The sequence below is a fragment of the Scyliorhinus canicula genome, chromosome 4 (genome assembly GCF_902713615.1).
Source record: "Scyliorhinus canicula chromosome 4, sScyCan1.1, whole genome shotgun sequence".
Classification (NCBI taxonomy): domain Eukaryota; kingdom Metazoa; phylum Chordata; class Chondrichthyes; order Carcharhiniformes; family Scyliorhinidae; genus Scyliorhinus; species Scyliorhinus canicula.
Window position 1 is genome coordinate 178,643,135 of NC_052149.1, and position 20,391 is coordinate 178,663,525.

The window sequence follows — 20,391 nt, forward strand, 5'->3', positions numbered from 1 at the left end:
GGTGTACCTATATCACGTACTGCAGCGGTTCAAGAAGGCAGCTCACCTTCACTTTCTCAAGGGAAATTAGGGATGGCCAACAAATGCTGGCCAAGCCAATGAAGCCCACATCCTGTAAAAATGTATTTTAAAAAATCTTGAATGAAGCGAGTGCTATGTCACTGTGTTCGGGGAGGTAGAAGAGAGTTCAGGTAGCTGCGAGGAAATGGGACTATCCCCTCTCCTCCTCCCCTCCCTCCTTCTTTCCTTTCTACAACTCTCCAAAAATGTATTGTCCATATCCACTGGCAGTTGAAATATATAAAATAAAACCTGTTTTTTCAATCAGTGCTGCGAGTATTAAATCATTCCTCCAAATATGAATTTGCTGTCGCCATACAGATATGGCGTAATATGCAAAGCATATTCATGAGGGCTGAGGCAGTCACCAAGATCAGTGTTATCACCTGCACAGTTTTAGAAATAATAATAAGATTGTTTTCCTGACATGCTAAAAATATTGCATGATGCTGTTAAAATAAAATTTGTACTCACTGGTTTGTTTAATAATCGTTGTAGGATCATCTATCGGGTGCACAAAACCCACCACTGCACTCTCTCATTGCTACTGTCAACCCATGCTGCAATATCAGATATTTTTAACCAGATGCCAACAATAAATATTATCATTTTACGAGGACCTTTCTGTGATTATTTGGTCAATTGATGAATGAATCTTGAAAGGGTAAATAAAAACATGCATGATTGAGGGGAAAGGGGCAGAGGGGAGGGGAGAACGGGCCCAGGAAACAAGAAAAGCACCAGGCTCGTGATTTCTCTCCCTGGCCCGGTTAAGTGAACTGCCAGTTGACCTGATCCAACTTTATTTTTGGAAGTACTGCCCTATTAGCTATCGACATAAATGGTTGGCTTTTGATTTGAAAAGGGTGATAGAGCAGCTGAAGGGAAAAATAGGGCCATCCCATTGCACCAATGATATTTCTTCACTGAGTTTGTGACAACATTCTAAATCAATAAACATTACACACTCCCTCTGGCTGTGTTATATCTGAATTGGGAATATGTAAAAAGGTGGAAAATAACCTGAAGAATGAAAAATATTCCAGCACGAACATCACTCACTTAGTTGATCGTAAAAATCACCACTAAATAGCTGATTTTTTAAACTGACGCCTGACTTAATAATAGACCAAAAGAAACACCTCAATCAAAGGACAAAGAGGTGAACATGCACACTACATGACAACATTATTTAGCAACTGACTCCCCTCACTCAATTCCAATATCATTGTGATTTAACTGCTAATATTAAGTAAGAGTCTCTGGTTACGTAATTATTGTCCCTTAAAAGCATTATTTTTTGTTTTGTTAATAATGTATAGCAATTTTCAACACCAGTACTTTAGCCATTGTGTAAACAGAACACCATACACAGTGTCAACCGAAGACTCATGACCTTGCTGCAGTTGTGTTATATGATTGGTCTCACTCATTGCATGAGTCATATAACAATGATTCATTAATCATTTGATCTGCTCTAAATTGCTGAATAAACTCAATTTCTTACCATGTTACAGGTCCTGCCAGGTACCCCTTCTCTCTTTGGAATTCAACAGAATGGAAATGTTATTTTGAATGGTACACTGAATTACGCAGAGAAAAGCACATATTATCAGTTAAAGATTGAAGCTTCAGTAAGATTGAATTATTTCTTTCTTTTAAAATAAGTACCCAATTATTTTCTTTCCAAATAAGGGGCAATTTAGCGTGGCCAATCCACCTAACCTGTACATCCTTTGTGTTGTGGGGGTGAAACCCACGCAGACACGGGGAGAATGTGCAAACTCCACATAGACAGTGACCCAGGGCTGGGATTCGAACCTGGGTCCTCAGCGCCACAGTCCCAGTGCTAACCACTGTGCCACATGCCACCCTGCGTTGAATTATTTCTATTGCAATGTCTTATTTTTTTCTTCTAATTATTTGACTTACAAATGATTTATTATTTGTTTCATAGGACTTTGGTGGAATGTATCATGGAGAACATGTTGTTCAAAAAAACTTTGCATTTGCATTTATTAATGTAGAAGATGTCCCTGACCGAAATCCTATTTTTCTGAACATTCCTTATCAAACCACAGTCCCTGAGAATTCTTCAGTGGTATGTATGAGAAACTAAATCACGTTGTCCAGATCAGTAGAACCAAAGGGTCCAGCTTCTATTTGTTGTTGTTGTTTCAGTTCCGCACCTCGTGATGCACAAGGCAGACTTTCATCTGTTCCCATGAGTGATTTTCTTTCTGGAACAGGTCGCTAGCCTGTCGCTAAAGCTGATAGCTTGAGGGGCACCACTCGGCATCAAGTATGGCCGATCAGGAGTCTCTGCTGCTCTTACCACCTGCCATTGGTGTGTTGGAAGGATTTTGCAGGTTGATTCTCAAATCGGTTTGGCTGCGTTATAAACGTACCTTCATTGGCCACCAAGTCCGGGGGTGGGTCTGAACTCGGCGCATCTAGTTCAGAGGCAGGGATGCTACCACTGCACCGCAGGACCTTTAGCTTGTATTTGAAGAGGAGTAAATGCAAAATAAATCAGTGGAAGCAGTGGCCCCAAATATTCATAGGAAGGATGGACAGTAGTAGCTTTGGGGAGTGATAGGAAAGGCCAGCAAATCAGGATATTTGGTAGGCCTTGCCTAATTTAACGGCAGGGTCCTGTTATATATTTTTTTAACCTCATTTTCTCGCCAGCCAGATTGAAAGTCGAGTTAGCTGTGTCATAATATACACACAAGTATATAATGGTGCATAGACACACACTGACTGACACACTGAAAGACCAATCAACACACACAACACAGCAGCCACTCACCAGACAGGACACGGTCACTATAAAGCCAGAGGGCACTAGTTTTCCCGCTCATTTGGGATGCAGCTTCTGAGAAAGCCAGAGCCCGTAATCAGTAGCACGAACATCCACCATGTGCTCGCAGTACAGTCTGGTCAGAAGGTGACGACGAGTAAGCTGCTGGGGACCCAGACAACCCAGGATGCAGCGATACTCGAGTTGCAGCAGCAGGCCTCTGAGTGCGAGAAGGAGGTTTCGGCCCTCGTGGGGAAGGTGGAGATACACGAGGCACTTCATAAAAAGTGGCAAGATCGGTTTGAGGAGATGGAGCTTCGGTCACGGAGGAAGAACCTGCGGATCCTGGGCCTCGAGGAGGGGCTGGAGGGGTCGGACCTATGTGGCCGTGATGTTGAACTCGCTGGTGGGGGCAGGATCCTTCCATCTGCCCCTGGAGCTGGAGGGGGCCCACAGAGTACTGGCCAGGCGGCCTAAGGCGAATGAACCCCCGCGGGCGGTGCTGGTGCGGTTCCATCGGTTCAGTGACCGGGAGTGTGTTCTCCGATGGGCCAAGAAGGTGAGGAGCAGTAAGTGGGTGAATTCGGTAGTGCGTATCTACCAGGACTGGAGTGCAGAGGTGGCCAAGCGGAGAGCCAGGTTTAACTTGACTAAGGCGGTGCTCCATGGAAAGCAGGTGAAGTTCGGCATGCTGCCGCCTGCGCGCCTGTGGGTCACCTACAAGGACCGGCATCACTACTTTGAGTCCCCGGAGGAAGCGTGGGCCTTTGTGCAGGCTGAAAAGCTGGACTTGAACTAAAGATTGGGGGCTGTGGGAGTTTTTCTATTCTATTCATGTATCATTGTTTATGCTGTAGCAGGTTATTCTGTTTGTTTTTGTTTTTTCTCTCGCTTTCGGACAATATGGGTTATGGTTTTGTGTTCTGAGGGGAGTACTGGTGTTTGTGATTGATCTGTGTCTTTGTTTGTATGGAGTTGGTGGTTGGGTTGGGACTACGGTTTGGGAGCTACGTTGGTGGGGTGGGGCAGTGTGAAAGCGCGGGCTTTTCTCTGGTTTCCCGTGCTGCGGGACGAGGGGGTGGAGCTGGTGGCGAGGGGCGTGGCTATTAGACCAGGTTTCCCGCGCTGAAGCAGTGCCCAGGAGCTGATGCACGGGAGGAGGGGGGACCTCATATCGGGAGGGGTCGGAGTTAGTGCGGGAGTTGCCGGGGTCAGCAGAAGTCAGCTGGCTCACGGGAGTACAGTGGAGGGAGAGTCGCGGCTAGGAGGGGTCCTAGCCTCGGGAGGGCGGGGGGGGGGGGGAATACCGGGTTGCTGCTGGATTGGCCAGGGAGGAGTTCGGGGGGGGGTCGGGGTGAGGTTCTATCGCCGTGGGAAACGGGCCGAATGGGTGATGGCCAGGGGCGAGCAGTCGATGGGTTATGGCTAGTTGACGGGGGGGGGGGGGGGGGGGGGTGCCCCCTGATCCGGCTGATTACGTGGGGGGGGGGGGGGTGCCCCCTGATCCGGCTGATTACGTGGAACATCAGGGGGTTGAATGGGCCGGTTAAGCGGGCCCGGGTGTTTTCGCATCTGAAGGGGCTGAAGGCGGACGTGGCCCTGCTCCAGGAGACCCACCTAAAGGTGGCGGACCAGGTCCGTCTGAGGAAGGGGTGGGTGGGGCAGGTTTTCCACTCAGGGCTCGACTCGAAGAACCGCGGGGTGGCGATCCTGGTGGGGAAGTGGGTGGTGTTGAGGTGTCTGAGGTTGTGGCTGATAGTGGCGGCAGATATGTGATGGTGAGCGGTAAGCTGCAGGGGGAGAGGGTGGTGTTGGTTAATGTGTACGCCCCAAATTGGGATGATGCTGGTTTCATGAGGCGTATGTTGGGCCGCATTCCTGGCCTGGAGGTGGGGGCTTGATCATGGGGGGGGGGGACTTCAATACGGTGCTGGACCCCCCACTGGATCGTTCTAGTTCAAGGACAGGCAGGAGGCCAGCGGCGGCCAAGGTATTGAGGGGGTTTATGGACCAGGTGGGAGGAGTGGATCCCTGGAGGTTCGGGAGGCCGAGGGCTCGGGAGTACTCCTTTTTCTCCCATGTGCACTGGGTTTATTCCCGCATTGGTTACTTTGTTCTGAGCAGGGGACTGGTCCTGAGGGTGGAGGAGGCCGAATATTCGGCTATCGCGATTTCGGACCATGCTCCGCATTGGGTGGATCTGGAGATGGGGGAGGCACGGGACCAGCGCCCGCTTCGGCGTCTGGACGTGGGGTTGTTGGCTGATGAGGAGGTGCGTAGGAGGGGTGCGGTACATTTCAGCGTCGCCATTTCAGCGCTGCCGTTTCAGCGCCAGGACTTTTCAGCGCCAGGACATTTCAGCGCCAGAAAAAAAAATTCTCCAATGTTGTCATATAGTTATGACAGAATTTTTTTTGGCACTAAGCAATTTACAAATCTGTAAATTCATAAAATGAAATAAAACTCAAGTGTTAACAAAATGTTTTTATTGTAAAAGATCCACTTATAAAGATCCAAAAACAGTACATTAAAACAATTTACAAATCTGTAAGTTCATAAAATCAATCATTAAAAGGAAAGTTCATTGGACATTCATTGGATATTCATTGGAAAAAACGCATTTAGTTTGTTAAATTGTGCCCTATTGAACGAAGGTAATCAATTTCATTCCTGCTGCCATATTCGGAAACAATTTTCAATATCCTCTCATCAGCTTTTCTATATTTAAGTAATTTTAATTGAGGTTCATTGCCAGCTAAAAGTTTCTCGAAGTGCTCGTCTCTTCCCTTTTGAACATGCTTAAGGACATCAATGAACTTCCAGATAGTTGGGTGTGACATTAACAGTTCACTTTTCAATCTCCTGTTGGCCGCCTCAGCATAGTTATTTGTTCTGTCATCCCCATCTAATGTTCTTTGATACATATTCCACATCTCGGTAGGAAATAAAGGACTTCGTCTGCCTGCTCCTCGGCGATTAGGACGGCCGATATAATTGTCTTCGAAATAGTTTAAAACCGGAATTAACTCCTCCGGTAAATTACCTGCTAAAGAATCCACGTGACTGTCAAGGTCGTCAACTGGCACAAAACATAGGGCAGTTATCATTTTCGAATGCAATGCAAAATCGGGATTGCTCTTATATAAACGCATGAGACCAAAACCACTTATCTGCCTAAGTATATTTTGAGACAGATGAAAAAGGCAGCCTCTTACTTCTATATTGGGGAAGGAGTCTTTCATGGCGGTAAAAGCAGCGCATTCAAAATCACAATTGATAATGGCAGGTCCTGTGTTTGTAATCATCTCTTTTACCATCGCAAACAACATCATATAGGTCGCATACTGTTTGTTTTGTAAAAGCGCGTACAATACAGGGTGAACTCCGTTATTTTTCCTAACCATGATGATATAAACTTGATAAAATAGGTGTGGTGCTACCGCAAATGTTCCGTCAGCATACCAAGTCGTGGAAGTTGCCATGTGTTCTAACCAACTCTCTCTCCCAAATATAATAATCCGTTCGTTGTTCGTACCACTATCCTTTAAACAGAAATTTTCCTCGGTTTCTGGGGTGGGTTTATACATCATGTATTCATGAGGTAACTGAAGCTCTTGAATCAATCTTGGATTATCGGGGACCTGATTAACTTTGTCTCGTTTTCTACGAATAATTTTTCGCATTGCCTGCCTGTTTGGTAACTGTGCCACACCTGCCACGGACATTTTTGCAATGCACTTGTTGATAATCGTACTTGGAGGCTCACAAGTCTTTTCAGCCCGGTCTCTCGCATCAGTTATGACCTTTTCCACTTCGATAGCAACTGCAGATGGGGGATGAGTATGTTCGTTGATCTTTTCGATCACCTCTCTTTCTAACGTGTGAATGCGGGCCTTGCACCTACCATCCTCATGGCATCGCCAAAACTTAACTTGCTTTTGTTTCTTGCTTTCTTTGTCAAAACGATATATAAAACCTTCATGACAGAACTTCTCTCTGCCTCGCTTGCTTTTCACTGATTCAGCCATGGATATGGAACTTACCAAATTTACCAAAAGAAATTTACCAAATAACTAAATAAGTATAAAAACTTGTTAACAAAGTTTATCTAACATTATCTAAACAGTAATCATAATAAAACTCCAACAAAATCTAAAGACAGTTAGAACGATGAAACGACCAAATAACTAAGTGTAAAAGCTGGTATACCTGTGTCATACCTGTGACCATACTCAAGAATGATTTCTGAATGAATGAGCGCTGAAACGTCCTGGCGCTGAAATATTTGGCGCTGAAACGGCGGCGCTGAAACGTCGGCGCTGAAACGTCGTCGCTGAACTGTCCCATTCCCGCGTAGGAGGGTTCGGGGATGTATCGAGAGGTACCTCGAGGTCAATGATACTGGGGAGGTCCAGGTGGGGATGGTGTGGGAGGCTCTGAGCTGATCTCCATCCAAGCCCATAGGGAGAGGGGGGAGAGGAGGGAGAGGGAGAGACTGGTGGAGGAGCTGTTGAGTGTGGATAGGAGGTACGCGGAGGCCCCGGAGGAGGGATTGCTGGGGGAGCGGCGTAGCTCGCAGGCCAAGTTTGATTTATTGACCACCAGAAAGGCGGAGACACAGTGGAGGAAGGCACAGGGAGCGGTCTATGAGTATGGAGAGAAGGCGAGCAGGATGCTGGCGCACCAGCTGCGTAAGCGGGACACGGCTAGAGAGATTGGTGGAGTGAAGGATAGAGATGGGAATGTGGTGCGGCAGGGGGCAGTGGTCAATGAGATCTTTAGGGACTTCTATAGGGAACTGTACCGGTTGGAGCCGCCGGCGGTGGGAGGGGGAATGGAGAATTTTTTGGATGGGCTCCGATTTCCAAGGGTGCAGGAGGAGCAGGTGGAGGGACTGGGAGCGCCGATCGAGTTGGAGGAGCTGGTCAGTGGGATTGGCCACATGCAGTCGGGGAAGGCGCCGGGACCGGATGGGTTCCCGGTTGAATTTTATAAGAAATATGCGGACCTGCTGGGCCCCCTGTTGGTCAGGACCTTTAACGAGGCATGGTTCTGCCCACGACGATGTCTCGGGCACTAATCTCCCTGATCCTGAAGCGTGATAAGGACCCCTTGCAGTGCGGTTCATACAGGCCGATTTCACTGCTGAATGTAGACGCCAAGTTGCTGGCGAAGATCTTGGCCACTAGAATAGAGGACTGTGTGCCGGGGGTGATACATGAAGATCAGACGGGTTTTGTGAGGGGAGGCAACTGAACACTAATGTGCGAAGGCTGCTAAATGTGATAATGATGCCGGCAGCAGAAGGAGAGGCGGAGATTGTGGTGGCATTGGATGCGGAGAAGGCCTTTGACAGGGTTGAGTGGGGGTACTTGTGGCAGGTGTTGGAACGGTTCGGGTTTGGGGTGGGGTTTATTAAATGGGTGAGGTTGCTGTACGAGGCCCCGATGGCGAGTGTAGCGACAAATGGGAGGAGGTCTGAGTACTTCAGGCTCCACCGCGGGACAAGGCAGGGGTGCCCCCTGTCCCCTTGCTTTTTGCGCTGGCAATAGAGCCTCTTGCCATGGCTCTCAGGGAGTCGAGGAGGTGGAGGGGTTTGGTACGAGGGGGGGAGGAGCACCGAGTGTCGCTGTATGCGGACGACTTGCTGTTGTATGTAGCAGACCCGGTGGGGGGAATGCTGGAGGTGATCGAGATTCTTGCTGAGTTTGGGAGTTTCTTGGGATATAAATTGAACCTGGGCAAGAGTAAGCTGTTTGTCGTGCACCCGGGAGATCAGGAGGAGGGGATTGGTAGGCTCCCGCTAAAGAGGGCAGTGAGGAGTTTTAGGTACCTGGGGGTTCAGGTGGCTAGGAGCTGGGGGACTCTGCACAAGCTCAATTTTACTAGGTTGGTGGAGCAGATGGAGGAGGAATTTAAAAGGTGGGACATGCTGCCGCTGTCGTTGGCGGGTAGAGTACAGTCTGTTAAAATGACGGTGCTCCCGAGGTTTTTGTTTTTGTTTCAGTGCCTCCCCATTTTCGCTCCGAGGGCCTTTTTTAGTAGGGTGAACAGCAGCATTCTGGGGTTAGAACATAGAACATAGAACAGTACTGCACAGAACAGGACCTTCGGCCCTCGATGTTGTGCCGAGCAATGATCACCCTACTCAAACCCACGTATCCACCCTATACCCGTAACCCAACAACCCCCCCCCCTTAGCCTTACATATTTTAGGACACTACGGGCAATTTTAGCATGGCCAATCCACTTAACACACACATCTTTGGACTGTGGGAGGAAACCGGAGCACCCGGAGGAAACCCACGCACACACGGGGAGGACGTGCAGACTCCACACAGACAGTGACCCAGCCGGGAATCGAACCTGGGACCCTGGAGCTGTGAAGCATTTATGCTAACCACCATGCTACCGTGCTGCCCTAGTTTGTTTGGGCGCATGGGACTCCGAGGGTAAGGAGGGTCTTTTTGGAGCGGGGCAGGGATAGAGGGCGGCTGGCGCTGCGAAACTCTCTGGGTACTATTGGGCGGCTAATGTCTCGATGGTACTCAAGTGGGTAATGGAGGGGGAGGGAGCCGCATGGAAAAGGATGGAGATGGCGTCCTGCGGAGGCACGAGCCTAAAGGCACTGGTAACGGCTCCGTTGCCGCTCCCTCCAACGAGGTACACCACGAGCCCGGTGGTGGCGGCCACCCTCAAAATTTGGGGGCAGTGGAGGCGACACAGGGGGGAAGTGGGGGGCTCGGTGGAGACCCCGCTGCGGGGGACCCACCGGTTTGTCCCAGGGAACATGGATGCCAGGTTCCTGGGGTGGCACAGGGCGGGCATTAGGAAGTTGGGAGACGTGTTTATTGACGGGAGTTTTGCGAGCCTTGGTGAACTGGAGAGGTTTGAGCTCCCCCCGAGGAATATGTTCAGGTACCTTCAGGTCAAGGCGTTTGCTAGGCGTCAGGTGGAGGGATTCCCTTTGCTGCCCCCGCGGGGGGGTAAGGGATAGGGTGCTTTCGGGGGTGTGGGTCGGGGATGGGAAGGTGTCTGACATCTATCAGGTAATGCAGGAGGTGGGGGAGGCATCGGTAGAGGAGCTGAAGGCTAAGTGGGAGGTGGAGCTGGGAGAGCAGATTGAGGAGGGGACATGGGCGGACGCCCTGGAGAGTGTGAACTCCTCCTCTTCATGTGCGAGGCTTAGTCTCATCCAGTTCAAGGTGCTGCACCGGGCCCACATGTCCGGATCTAGGATGAGTAGGTTCTTTGGGGCGAAGACAGGTGCGTCAGGTGTTCGGGGAGTCCAGCGAACCATGCCAATATGTTCTGGGCATGCCCGGCACTGGAGGAGTTCTGGAAGGGGGTGGCGGGGACGGTGTCGAGGGTGGTGGGATCCAGGGTCAAGCCAGGTTGGGGACTCGCGATATTTGGGGTTGGGGTGGAGCTGGGAGTGCAGGAAGCGAAAGAGGCCGATGTCTTGGCCTTTGCATCCCTAGTAGCCCTGCGGAGGATCTTGCTACAGTGGAAAGATGCGAGACCTCCGAATGTGGAGACCTGGATTAATGACATGGTGGGATTCATTAAGTTGGGAAGGGTCAAATTCGCCCTGAGGGGGTTCTTTAGGAGGTGGCTCGACTTTCTGGCTCAACGATAAGGTACTATGTCAGCAGCAGCAGCAACCCGGGGGGGGGAGGGGGAAGGGAAAGGGGGGGGGAAAGGGAAAGGGGGGGGGAAAGGGAAAGGGGGGGGGAGAGGGGGTTTAGGGGGATAGTGTTTAAGTGAATTTGCTTATTGTTAATTTATTCTGTCGTTTATTGGGGTTGGGGGGGGTGGGGGGTTTGTTATATGCGTTGTTACGGGTGCCGGGGGGGGGGGGGGTGTTTATTATTATTATTGTTATTATAGTATTGTTTTGTTGATATATATTTTTCAAAAAATTTCAATAAAAATTATTAAAAAAAAAAGTATAGTCTGGTCAGGTTAGCCTCAGGTCTCCAGTCAACCTAACATAGTGTCGACCCACAGTGCAAGTATGTTTAACAGCTCATAGTTAAATAAAATAGAGTTGTACTTCTACAAGTTTTGGTAGCCGTCTTTCTCACTGCTATGGTAAACAGAGTCCTCGCCAACCCAGCATACCCAACACACATCAAGCTGTTCAGCTGGAAAATCAGACCAGCCAGGGAGAAGGAAAATGTACCAGAGAGTCCATGGGTGGAAGGTTGGAAGCGGGAGGGGGGATGGAGGGTGGCGATCATGAATGGAAGTTCAGAGAGATAGAGAGTCAATAGAAGTCTGATGGGGGAGATCATTGATGTAAAACCATGGGAGAGATAGTAGATGCAAGTTCATGGCAAAAAATATAGGTGGAAGGTGAGTGGGAGATTGTGGGTGGAAGGTAGAGGGGGGATTGTGGATGAAATGCTGTAGGAGAAACTGGTTCAAAGTTTGGGTGGAAAATGCAAACCTGCTGGAGATCAGGTTATGGGCAGCATTGCTCATAGAATCATAGAATCCCTACTGTGCAGAAGAAGGCCATTTAGCCCACCAAGTCTGCACCGACCCTCTGAAAGAGCATTCTATCCAGATCCATACGCCCACGCACCCCACCCTATCCCTGTAACCTAGCCTGGACACCAAGAGATAATTTATCATGGCCAATCCACCTAACGTACACATCTTTGGACTGTGGGAGGAAACCAGAGGACCCAGAGGAAGCCGACACTGACACGGGGAAAATGTGCAAACTCCACACAGTCATCCAATGTCAGAATCAAACCCAGGTTCTTGGCACTGTGAGGCAGCAGTGCTAACCACTGTACCACTTGTGTGAACTTAATTGAGATCCTGATTGCATTCTCCATTATTGAGACTATGTTCCCACGCCAGCGTCAGAAGTGTGGAGTTTTACGCCAGAAAAACTGGTGTGAAAGGGCCACAAATTCCTAGCCCTGCAGGGGAAGCTTTTGCTGCAGATACAGGTTCCCGCACTTCCAGATTGGAGGCCGCGCATGCGGACGGCAGCGGCCTCCAGTGGCCACACCGTGCTCCATGGCGGATCCGGACCGCGGAGCTGGACCCAGAAAATAAACCCCCCGGTGCGGAGAATGCAGCCCCCAAGCTCAGCTCAGTTAAACCCAGGCACACTGGAGGAGTGTTGTAATCATAATGCAAAAATAACTTATTTTTCTACCCTCCAGGCCCAATTCACCCATTCTTGCAGGGGTTAAAATTCCTCTCAATATTGGTGTAATGATTTAGGCCAGACCTTTGCGATTAGCCAATTAGAATAAGAGTCCCCTGATTAGTGGCCCAATCAGGGAACCCCTTTCTCTGTATGTAACAGGGAGTGTCAGATCCTCTGCACTCCCAGTGGAGACAGCAAGCTGAAAGCACCCGGTTGTTCGGCTTTGGCTTTGTAAATAAAAGGAATCCTGGTGAAGGGACTTCTGCCTCTGTGAACTTATTACAATTGCAGTGTGCGAGTTGCCTGTCTATGGAACAGACTGTTGATGGAGACAATGGAAGCAGTTTACATTGCTTCAGCCAAATGCAAATCAGCTACATTCCTGTCAGAAAATATATTTGCGATATAGTGTATAAGTGATTGAGACAAGCCGTGTTATACATCGGCCTAGCATGCTTGGGAGAGAAAAAATAACTTCAGCCTGATAGTTCCCAAAGTTCTCCTGCGCTGGCGATTTGCTCATTTGATTTTTGTGTCTGTTGTAGACTAATTAAGATTGATTATTATTGATTACTCCATTCCCGTTGTATTAGGATGTTAAAAGGCCAACTAGTTTGATTTTATTTCGTTTTTTGTTCAGCAATTCCTATGACTCAATTTCCATTAAAAACAAATTCGCATTATTTTTCCAGTGAAATATGCTTGAGACTGCACCTTAGCGCATGCAAAATCATCCTCTGAAGAGAATATAGAATGTATTCTCCACAGAGAACAGTGACTTCTCTGTGGAGTACCAATCCATTCTTAGTCTGTTCAGTGAAACCTAATTCTTCGACTTGTGAAACTCATTATTCCTGGTCCTTAATTTTAAAGGATGTATGGAATTGAAGGCCATTGAACTTTTAAAACTTCAGTACTCTTTCATGATTAATTTCAGAAGCTAATTTTTCTAAAATGTATTGAAAAACATCAAGCCCTCAAGATCATATCAGAGATAGCCAACATGACAAGAGGCACTGAATGTGAAACTTGGCGTCAATTCAGTGATTAAACCATACACAGAAATTGACAGCAATAGGTTGGAGGTGGGGTTTCTGGCCCTCAAGGATGCAAAGTACCGCCTCAGAGAGCTGCCAACCAATCAGATGGCCAGCAGCTTCATAGTCCCAGCAGTGCCAGGCGGGTGTGGTGGCCACTGCTGGGACTACAAGCAGGCCCCAGTGGAGATCGTCGCTGGAGCTGGACACTAATGTGATTGGTAATTGGGATTTTGCCTGGGTCAGGTTGACAGGCCCTGGTGAGGAAGGAGGGTTAAGGAGAGAGGAGGGTGAGTTTGAGAGGCCAAGAGAGGAGAACAAAAATGAAGTGCAATCGTGGGGCGGGGGTTCTGATAAACCCTAGAAACCCGCAAAGAAGGTCCTATCTTTACCTGCCTGATACCAGCTGTAGTCATCCAGGAGCCACGAAGAAGAAGATGTAAACAGATTTATTCTGGCCACAAAAGTAAAGCCGCACCCTCGATATATAACGCAAATGTCCCAGACCAGGACTAACGGGGCTCCCAGTCCGGGTCTGGGATTGCATTTAAAGGGCTCGGTAATGAGTTCCAACTTGGTGGGCCTCTGCCCGTTACCATGGAACCTTGCACTCCACGAACCCCCGTAGGGAAATTAATAAGTGACTCCCCATGGTCGTTGTGAGGGTTATCACAGGAGCACATGTAGCTAAATCTGGCAGACTACTTACTTGGTGCATACCAACCACTGCTGCAGGTAAAATAGTGGCAGAGATGGGATAAGGCCTCATGTGACCATTAATTTTCCATTGAGGGCCTCAATTGACCTAAGGGGAGGTGTTTATCAAATTCCCCTGCTGCCTCCTGTAAAAATTCATGTCAGGGCAGGTGGGTAGGTGGGTATTTTACATTCCCCCACCTGCCTCTATAAACCCATTGACAAGGGAATGGAAAATTTAGCCTTTGGTATTAATGCCTATTCTGGTGATATGATGTCCTGCACTGAATGGCCTAATATCAGAATGAGAAAATTACGTGATAATTAAGGAATGGGTGGGGAATGGAGAGAAGGAAGGAAGGGATCTTAGGTTTAGGCCTGTGGAGTGACCCGGGGGTCCGAAGACATTAAGAGGTTGGCAATGTCAGACTGTGGGAGGTTGGAAACATTGGGGAAAGCAAAGTGATGGGGAAAGAGAAGCGGAGTGAAGGGGAGTGGGAGCAGCAGGAAGATTGGAGGCATTGGTCGGAGTGGCAGAATAGAAGGGTCAGAAGGTGGATATTGGAGACATGGGAAAGTGGAGATCGGACGGGGAATGTCAAGGGTTTGTGGGGGGTTTTCTGAGGGATCGACGAAATTGGAAGGGCTAATGAGGGCAGATCAGAGGTGTCGGTGAGAGGTGTTTGACAGGGTCAGTAGGGTATTCAGTGGCAGATAGTGCTAGGTGGATGGAAGCAGATTAGCTGCATTCAGCAGGTATTGTGGAGCACAAAAAACCATCCTTCAACTGCTGAACGACTTCTAGCATTCTTTTAAGAAACATAACATGGTACAGGAGTGGCTTCTTTGAACAGAAAGAACCAACGCAACCAGCAAAAGCAACAGGCCGGCCGCCCGACTGTGGAAGACTTCACAGCCTCTCGACTCCAGACGACCTTCTGAAGCAATGGATCAGATGCTACGTCCAGGAATGATGAGAACTAATTTAAATAACTGGAAAATGTTTAAACAGCAGTTTCAGCTATACATGTCAGCTCAGGACTTAAATGCAGCCACCGATGACAGAAAAATTGGACTTTAACTCTCAACGGCAGGCCAGCAGGCGATAGACATTTAGAACTCTTTTACGTATGCTGATACTGAAGATAAAACCAAGTATCAAGTGATAGTGGCAAAATTTGATGACCACTGTAAATCACAATCCAATGAAATCATTGAAAGATTCAACCTGCGTAACAGATTCCAAAAAAGCGGGGAGACTATCTCCCACTTTGTAACAGATCTGCGCTTGCTAGCACAAGGCTGCAACTACGGTGATTTAACAGACTTACTCATCAGAGATCAATTAATCTATGGTCTTGCTGACGGAAATCTAAAAAAATCATTAACGCTGCAAAATGACTTAACACTGAAAACCACCATAGATAAATGCTTTCTACAGGAGCAGAAAAAGCAGCAGTTACTGGAGCTGTTTGACAAACAGACCTTGGAAAATACTCACCACGAGGCAGATGTGAAAATGGGGACCTCTCCTCACGGGCCCTCTCTTCCGGTCGCCGGCCCGTCTGCGCATGCGCGCCATCCCGAAAGATGCGGTCCCGGAAGTACTCGGTATGCGCATGCGCACTTCTCGCAATACCGGCCCCGGACTGAAAGTCGTACTGCGCATGCGCGAACGCAACATACGCATGATGTCATGACGTGTCATCACTGTGGCTCCGCCCATTTAAAAGGGCAATGTCCTGCACAAGGAAAAAGGTGCAGAAAGTGCTCAAAAATGAACCATTTTGCCTCCCAATGCCAGTCCACAGCCAAATATTACTCCACAATGCAAAGGCATGGAAACTTTAAAGTACGCACAGTTGATGTAATGGACACTCCGGCACCCGAAGACAATTTCTCCGACCATGAAGAATTCCACTCCTGGGAGAACACGTACGGCATTGGAATTATAAACGCCACAGCGGAACCACAGGAGCTGACAACAAAACCTCGACATGTGCATGCCATCGACTCCGCAAGTGAATGGAGTGCTATGGTGCAAGTCAATGACTTCCCATCACGTTCAAGCTGGACACGGGAGCATCCGCAAACTTGATGACGAGCAAAGATCTTGCATCCGTCCCAGGGACGCACGAGATGTTACCTGCCGCATGCAAGTTAACTGATTACAACGGAAACCAGATCACCTCAAAGGGATCCTGCCACCTACAAATTGCGAACAAAACAGTCACAACAGGACTACGATTTGAAATTGTAGATGACAAAAGATCCTCACTGCCAGGTGCTCAAGCCTGCAAGGATTTGCGGCTAATTCAAAGGATCTTCATGCACGCGGCTGACTCATCACACATTGCCGATGACATACGGCTGCTCCACAGCGAGTACCCTGACGTCTCCTCTGGCACGGGTACGCTACCCTACAAATACAAAATCCTGCTCAAAAAGAATGCCATACCAGTCGTTCATGCCCCTCGGAGGGTGCCGGCTCCATTGCGGGACAAGCTAAAAGCTGAACTTCAACGTCTCCAATCTCAAGGCATTATCTCACGAGTCACACAGCCGACTGACTGGGTCAGCTCGCTGGTGTGTGTTAAGAAACCGTCTGGTGAACTCAGGATCTGTTTAGATCCCAAAGACTTGAACAAGAACATTCGCAGGGAACACTACCCTATCCCCAAGCGAGAGGAGATAACGAACGAAATGGCACAAGCTCGCATATTTACCAAGCTTGATGCCTCACAGGGCGTCTGGCAAATGCAGCTCGATGAGTCCAGCCGCCTGCTGTGCACCTTCAACACGCCGTTTGGAAGGTACTGTTATAATCGGATGCCCTTTGGCATTATATCTGCATCCGAAATATTTCACAGAATAATGGAGCAGATGATAGAAGGCATTGAAGGCGTCCGTGTCTATGTGGATGACATCATAATATGGTCAACGACAGAGGAAGACCACATTGCGAGGTTGAAGCAAGTCTTCCAAAGGATCCACCACTTTGGACTGAAGCTCAACCGGGCCAAGTACACCTTCGCACGGTCCTCTCTGACCTTCCTGGGCGACACAATATCAGAGCACGGGGTGAAGCCGGACGCTGAGAAGATCGCAGAAATTCAGAGCATGCAGCGGCCACATGACAAGAAAGCGGTTCTAAGGTTCCTGGGATTCATCAACTTCCTCGGCAAATTCATACCGAACCTAACAGCATGGACGACGGCGTTAAGGCACGTGATCAGGAAGGACACGGAGTTTGCTTGGACCCAACATCACCAAGATGAATGGGATGATCTGAGACACCAATTGATGGCAGCTCCAACGCTCGCATTTTTTGACCCGGGAAAACCTACAAAGATCTCCACCGACGCCAGTCAACATGGAATTGGTGTGGTGCTACTGCAACAGAATGACCAGTCGGACTGGGTCCCAGTGGCTTACGCTTCGCGAGCGATGACCGCCACAGAGTGCAGGTATGCACAGACAGAGAAGGAGTGCCTAGGGCTGATCACAGGCGTGACCAAATTCCACCATTATGTGTACGGTCTCCCCAAGTTTCTCGTGGAAACTGATCATAGGCCGCTGGTAAACATCATCGACAAAGATCTAAATGATATGACACCGCGCCTACAACGCATGATGATGAAGTTGCGGAGGTACGACTTCACGCTGGTCTACACCCCTGGAAAGGACTTTGTAATAGCTGACACATTATCACGAGCCATGGACGCTGACAACCCGCCACTGGCTTCCATCAATGATGTGGAAGCTCATGCACAGTGGTGCAGGGAGACACTCCCAGCAACGGACGAGAGGCTGCAGCAAGTTCGTCAGGCGACACAGGAGGACGCCACCCTCCTTCAAGTCATACACAACCTTCAGCATGGCTGGCCAAATGGGCGGTGCTCACAGTTCCAAAACGTCAGGACTGAACTGTCCGTGGTGGATGGCATAATACTGCGGAATGACAGAATCGTCATCCCACTGGCGCTCCGGGCAGACATGCTCCGCAGGATTCACGAGGGGCACCTTGGTGCCGAAAAGTGCAAAAGAAGAGCACGACAATCCGTTTACTGGCCAGGGATAAACGAGGACATAACGAACATGTGCTCACATGTGACACGTGTCAAAGACATCGACCGGCACAATGCAAGGAGCCACTTCAGCAGCATGAGATGGCCACGTCACCGTGGGACAAAGTTGGCATTGACTTGTTCCACACCATGGGCCGAAACTATGTTCTGCTCATCGATTACTACTTCAACTTTCCGGAAGTACTGAAACTCCCGGATCTCACAGCGGCATCAGTCATCAAGGCCTGCAAAGAAACCTTCTCCAGGCATGGCATCCCACGGACGGTCATGTCCGACAATGGTCCTTGCTTTGCTAGTTGGGAGTGGATGGACTTCGCCAAGCACTACAACTTCAAGCATGTGACGTCGAGTCCACACTTTCCGCAATCGAATGGCAGGGTGGAGAAAGGTGTCCACATTATCAACAAACTCATCAGAAAGGCTGCGGACTCAAAGTCCGACATACACTTGGCCCTCTTGTCATACCGTTCGTCACCTTTGAGCTCTGGACTATCACCGGCTCAAATGCTCTTCAACAGAGATGTGCGGACAACATTACCGGCACTACAATTCACCAATCCCGATCACTCGCCTGTCCTGGATAAGATGCGTCACCAACGTCAAGTGCAAAAGCAGCACTATGACCGGCAGGCAAAAGTACTGCATCCGTTGGTAATCAACGATACGGTGAGGTTGCGACACTTGGCTGGGGGCTGGTCTAAAATGGCGACGGTTCTCCGCCAAATATCGCCACGATCCTACGTTGTGCAGTCTGACGATGGAACACTGTTTCGACGAAATCGCCGAGACCTTCTAAAAGTTACACCTCGTCGAGAGGTATTTCCAACACTAGATTTGCAGGACGCTGTCATGCAACATCCTGGAACTCCAGCAGCAGGTGTCCAAATGGACGTAAAAGACTCTGGATCTCCATGACCACTCAGGAGGTCTACCCGGATCAGACGTGCACCCACCCATCTGAACTTATGAACATGGACTGACAATATCATTGCTCTGCCTTGTCTTTGTATATAAACCTAACTGTGTTTGAATTTGTGTTTAGTTACAGCTCTGCAACTAAAAAAAAAGTGAAAAAGGGGGATGTAGTGATCCTCGCCTGAGTGTGTACAGAAGGGGCTGATGGGAAATGGAAGTACCACCAAGGGGCAGCACGGGGACATATAAGAGTGACGCCGAAGGCCCACCCTCGCTCACTTTAGCTGGAGAAGCAGGGGAGCAGGACAGAAGTTGAGCTCAGGGCTGCAAGTGATTAGGCCTAGTTGCAGAGCATAGAAAAGCAGTATCTTTACAAGTGCCATTCTGTAAGTAAAAGCTAACAAAGTAATTTATTGTGGAGCACAATAAACCATCCTTCAACTGCTGAACGACTTCTAGCATTCTTTTAAGAAACATAACAAGGTTATGATGGAGATTAAATTAAATGCGAATTGAACAGTACGTAAAATAAAAGCAAAATGATGCAGATACTGGAAATCTGGAATTAAAAACGGTAAATGCTGGAAAGTCTCAGCAGGTCTGGCTGCATGAGTGGACCGAGAAACAGTGTTACCATATCAAGTCTGTATAATGTTAACTCTGTTTTTCTCTCCACAGATGCTGCCAGACCTGCTGAGTTTTTCCAGCATTTTCTGCTTTTATTTAAACAGTACCTAATAATAATAATAATAATCGCTAATTGGCGCAAGTAGGCTTCAATGAAGTTACTGTGAAAAGCCGCTAGTCGCCACATTCCGGCGCCTATTCGGGAAGGCCGGTACGGGAATTGAACCCGTGCTGCTGGCCTTGTTCTGCATTACAAGCCAGCTGTTTAGTCCACTGCGCTGAAGCAGCACCTCCACTGTGCTAAACTAGCCCCTCCACTGTGCTAAACCAGCCCCTCACCTGTCTTCAGTGCATTGTTCCGATTTCCAGTGAAAACCACCCCAAAGTGTCAAGTGAAAGATGAATTGAGTTTTAAAACATGATAGCCTTGCACTGTAATTGGTTATCCTTCCCAGAATTTCTGAGATACTAGGTTATGTATATCTCTACATGATTACAAATATTGATGATGCTGCCTCTCTCTAAAATAGGTTTGTTCTGGGTGCTTCAACAATACTCCTTCTAATATATGATTACATTAGATAATGTAACAGAGAAGGTCTGGAGCAATAAAATGTGAATAAACATCTTCAAGCGTATAATTAAACAATGTGAAAGCTAACCCAAATAGAAATGCTGTACTGCAAAGACTAATATATTGAGTTCTTCAATGTCCCATAATGTTGTCAATCATTGTAATTCATGCTTTGATCTGAACTAACTGCAGAAATGTATTTTGCTTCTGAATTTCTTTTTCAGGGAACAACTGTATTTCAGGTTTTAGCAATTGATGGTGACCGAGGAATTGAAGATGAAATTACATATGCTATTCAAAGTAAGGCAAACAAAGAGTTTAGTAGTGTATTATTACAATTATTTAGATTTTAAATGTCAACTATTTTGTGCAATTTGCAGTAGAATCAAAATTGCCCTTTGTGTTTTGTTATGAAAAAT

At 48.3% G+C, this 20,391-nt stretch overlaps 1 protein-coding gene across 2 annotated transcripts in view; it reads left to right on the top strand.

The window, feature by feature from the left end:
• cdhr2 (cadherin related family member 2) overlaps window positions 1–20,391 on the top strand; it is a 397,792-nt gene that overhangs the window by 249,613 nt on the left and 127,788 nt on the right. For both annotated transcript variants that reach the window (XM_038795617.1, XM_038795618.1), the window contains 3 exons: window positions 1,578–1,694; window positions 2,018–2,161; window positions 20,197–20,272. In XM_038795617.1, the coding sequence (XP_038651545.1) occupies window positions 1,578–1,694; window positions 2,018–2,161; window positions 20,197–20,272 (337 nt within the window). The remainder of the gene's footprint in view (window positions 1–1,577; window positions 1,695–2,017; window positions 2,162–20,196; window positions 20,273–20,391) is intronic.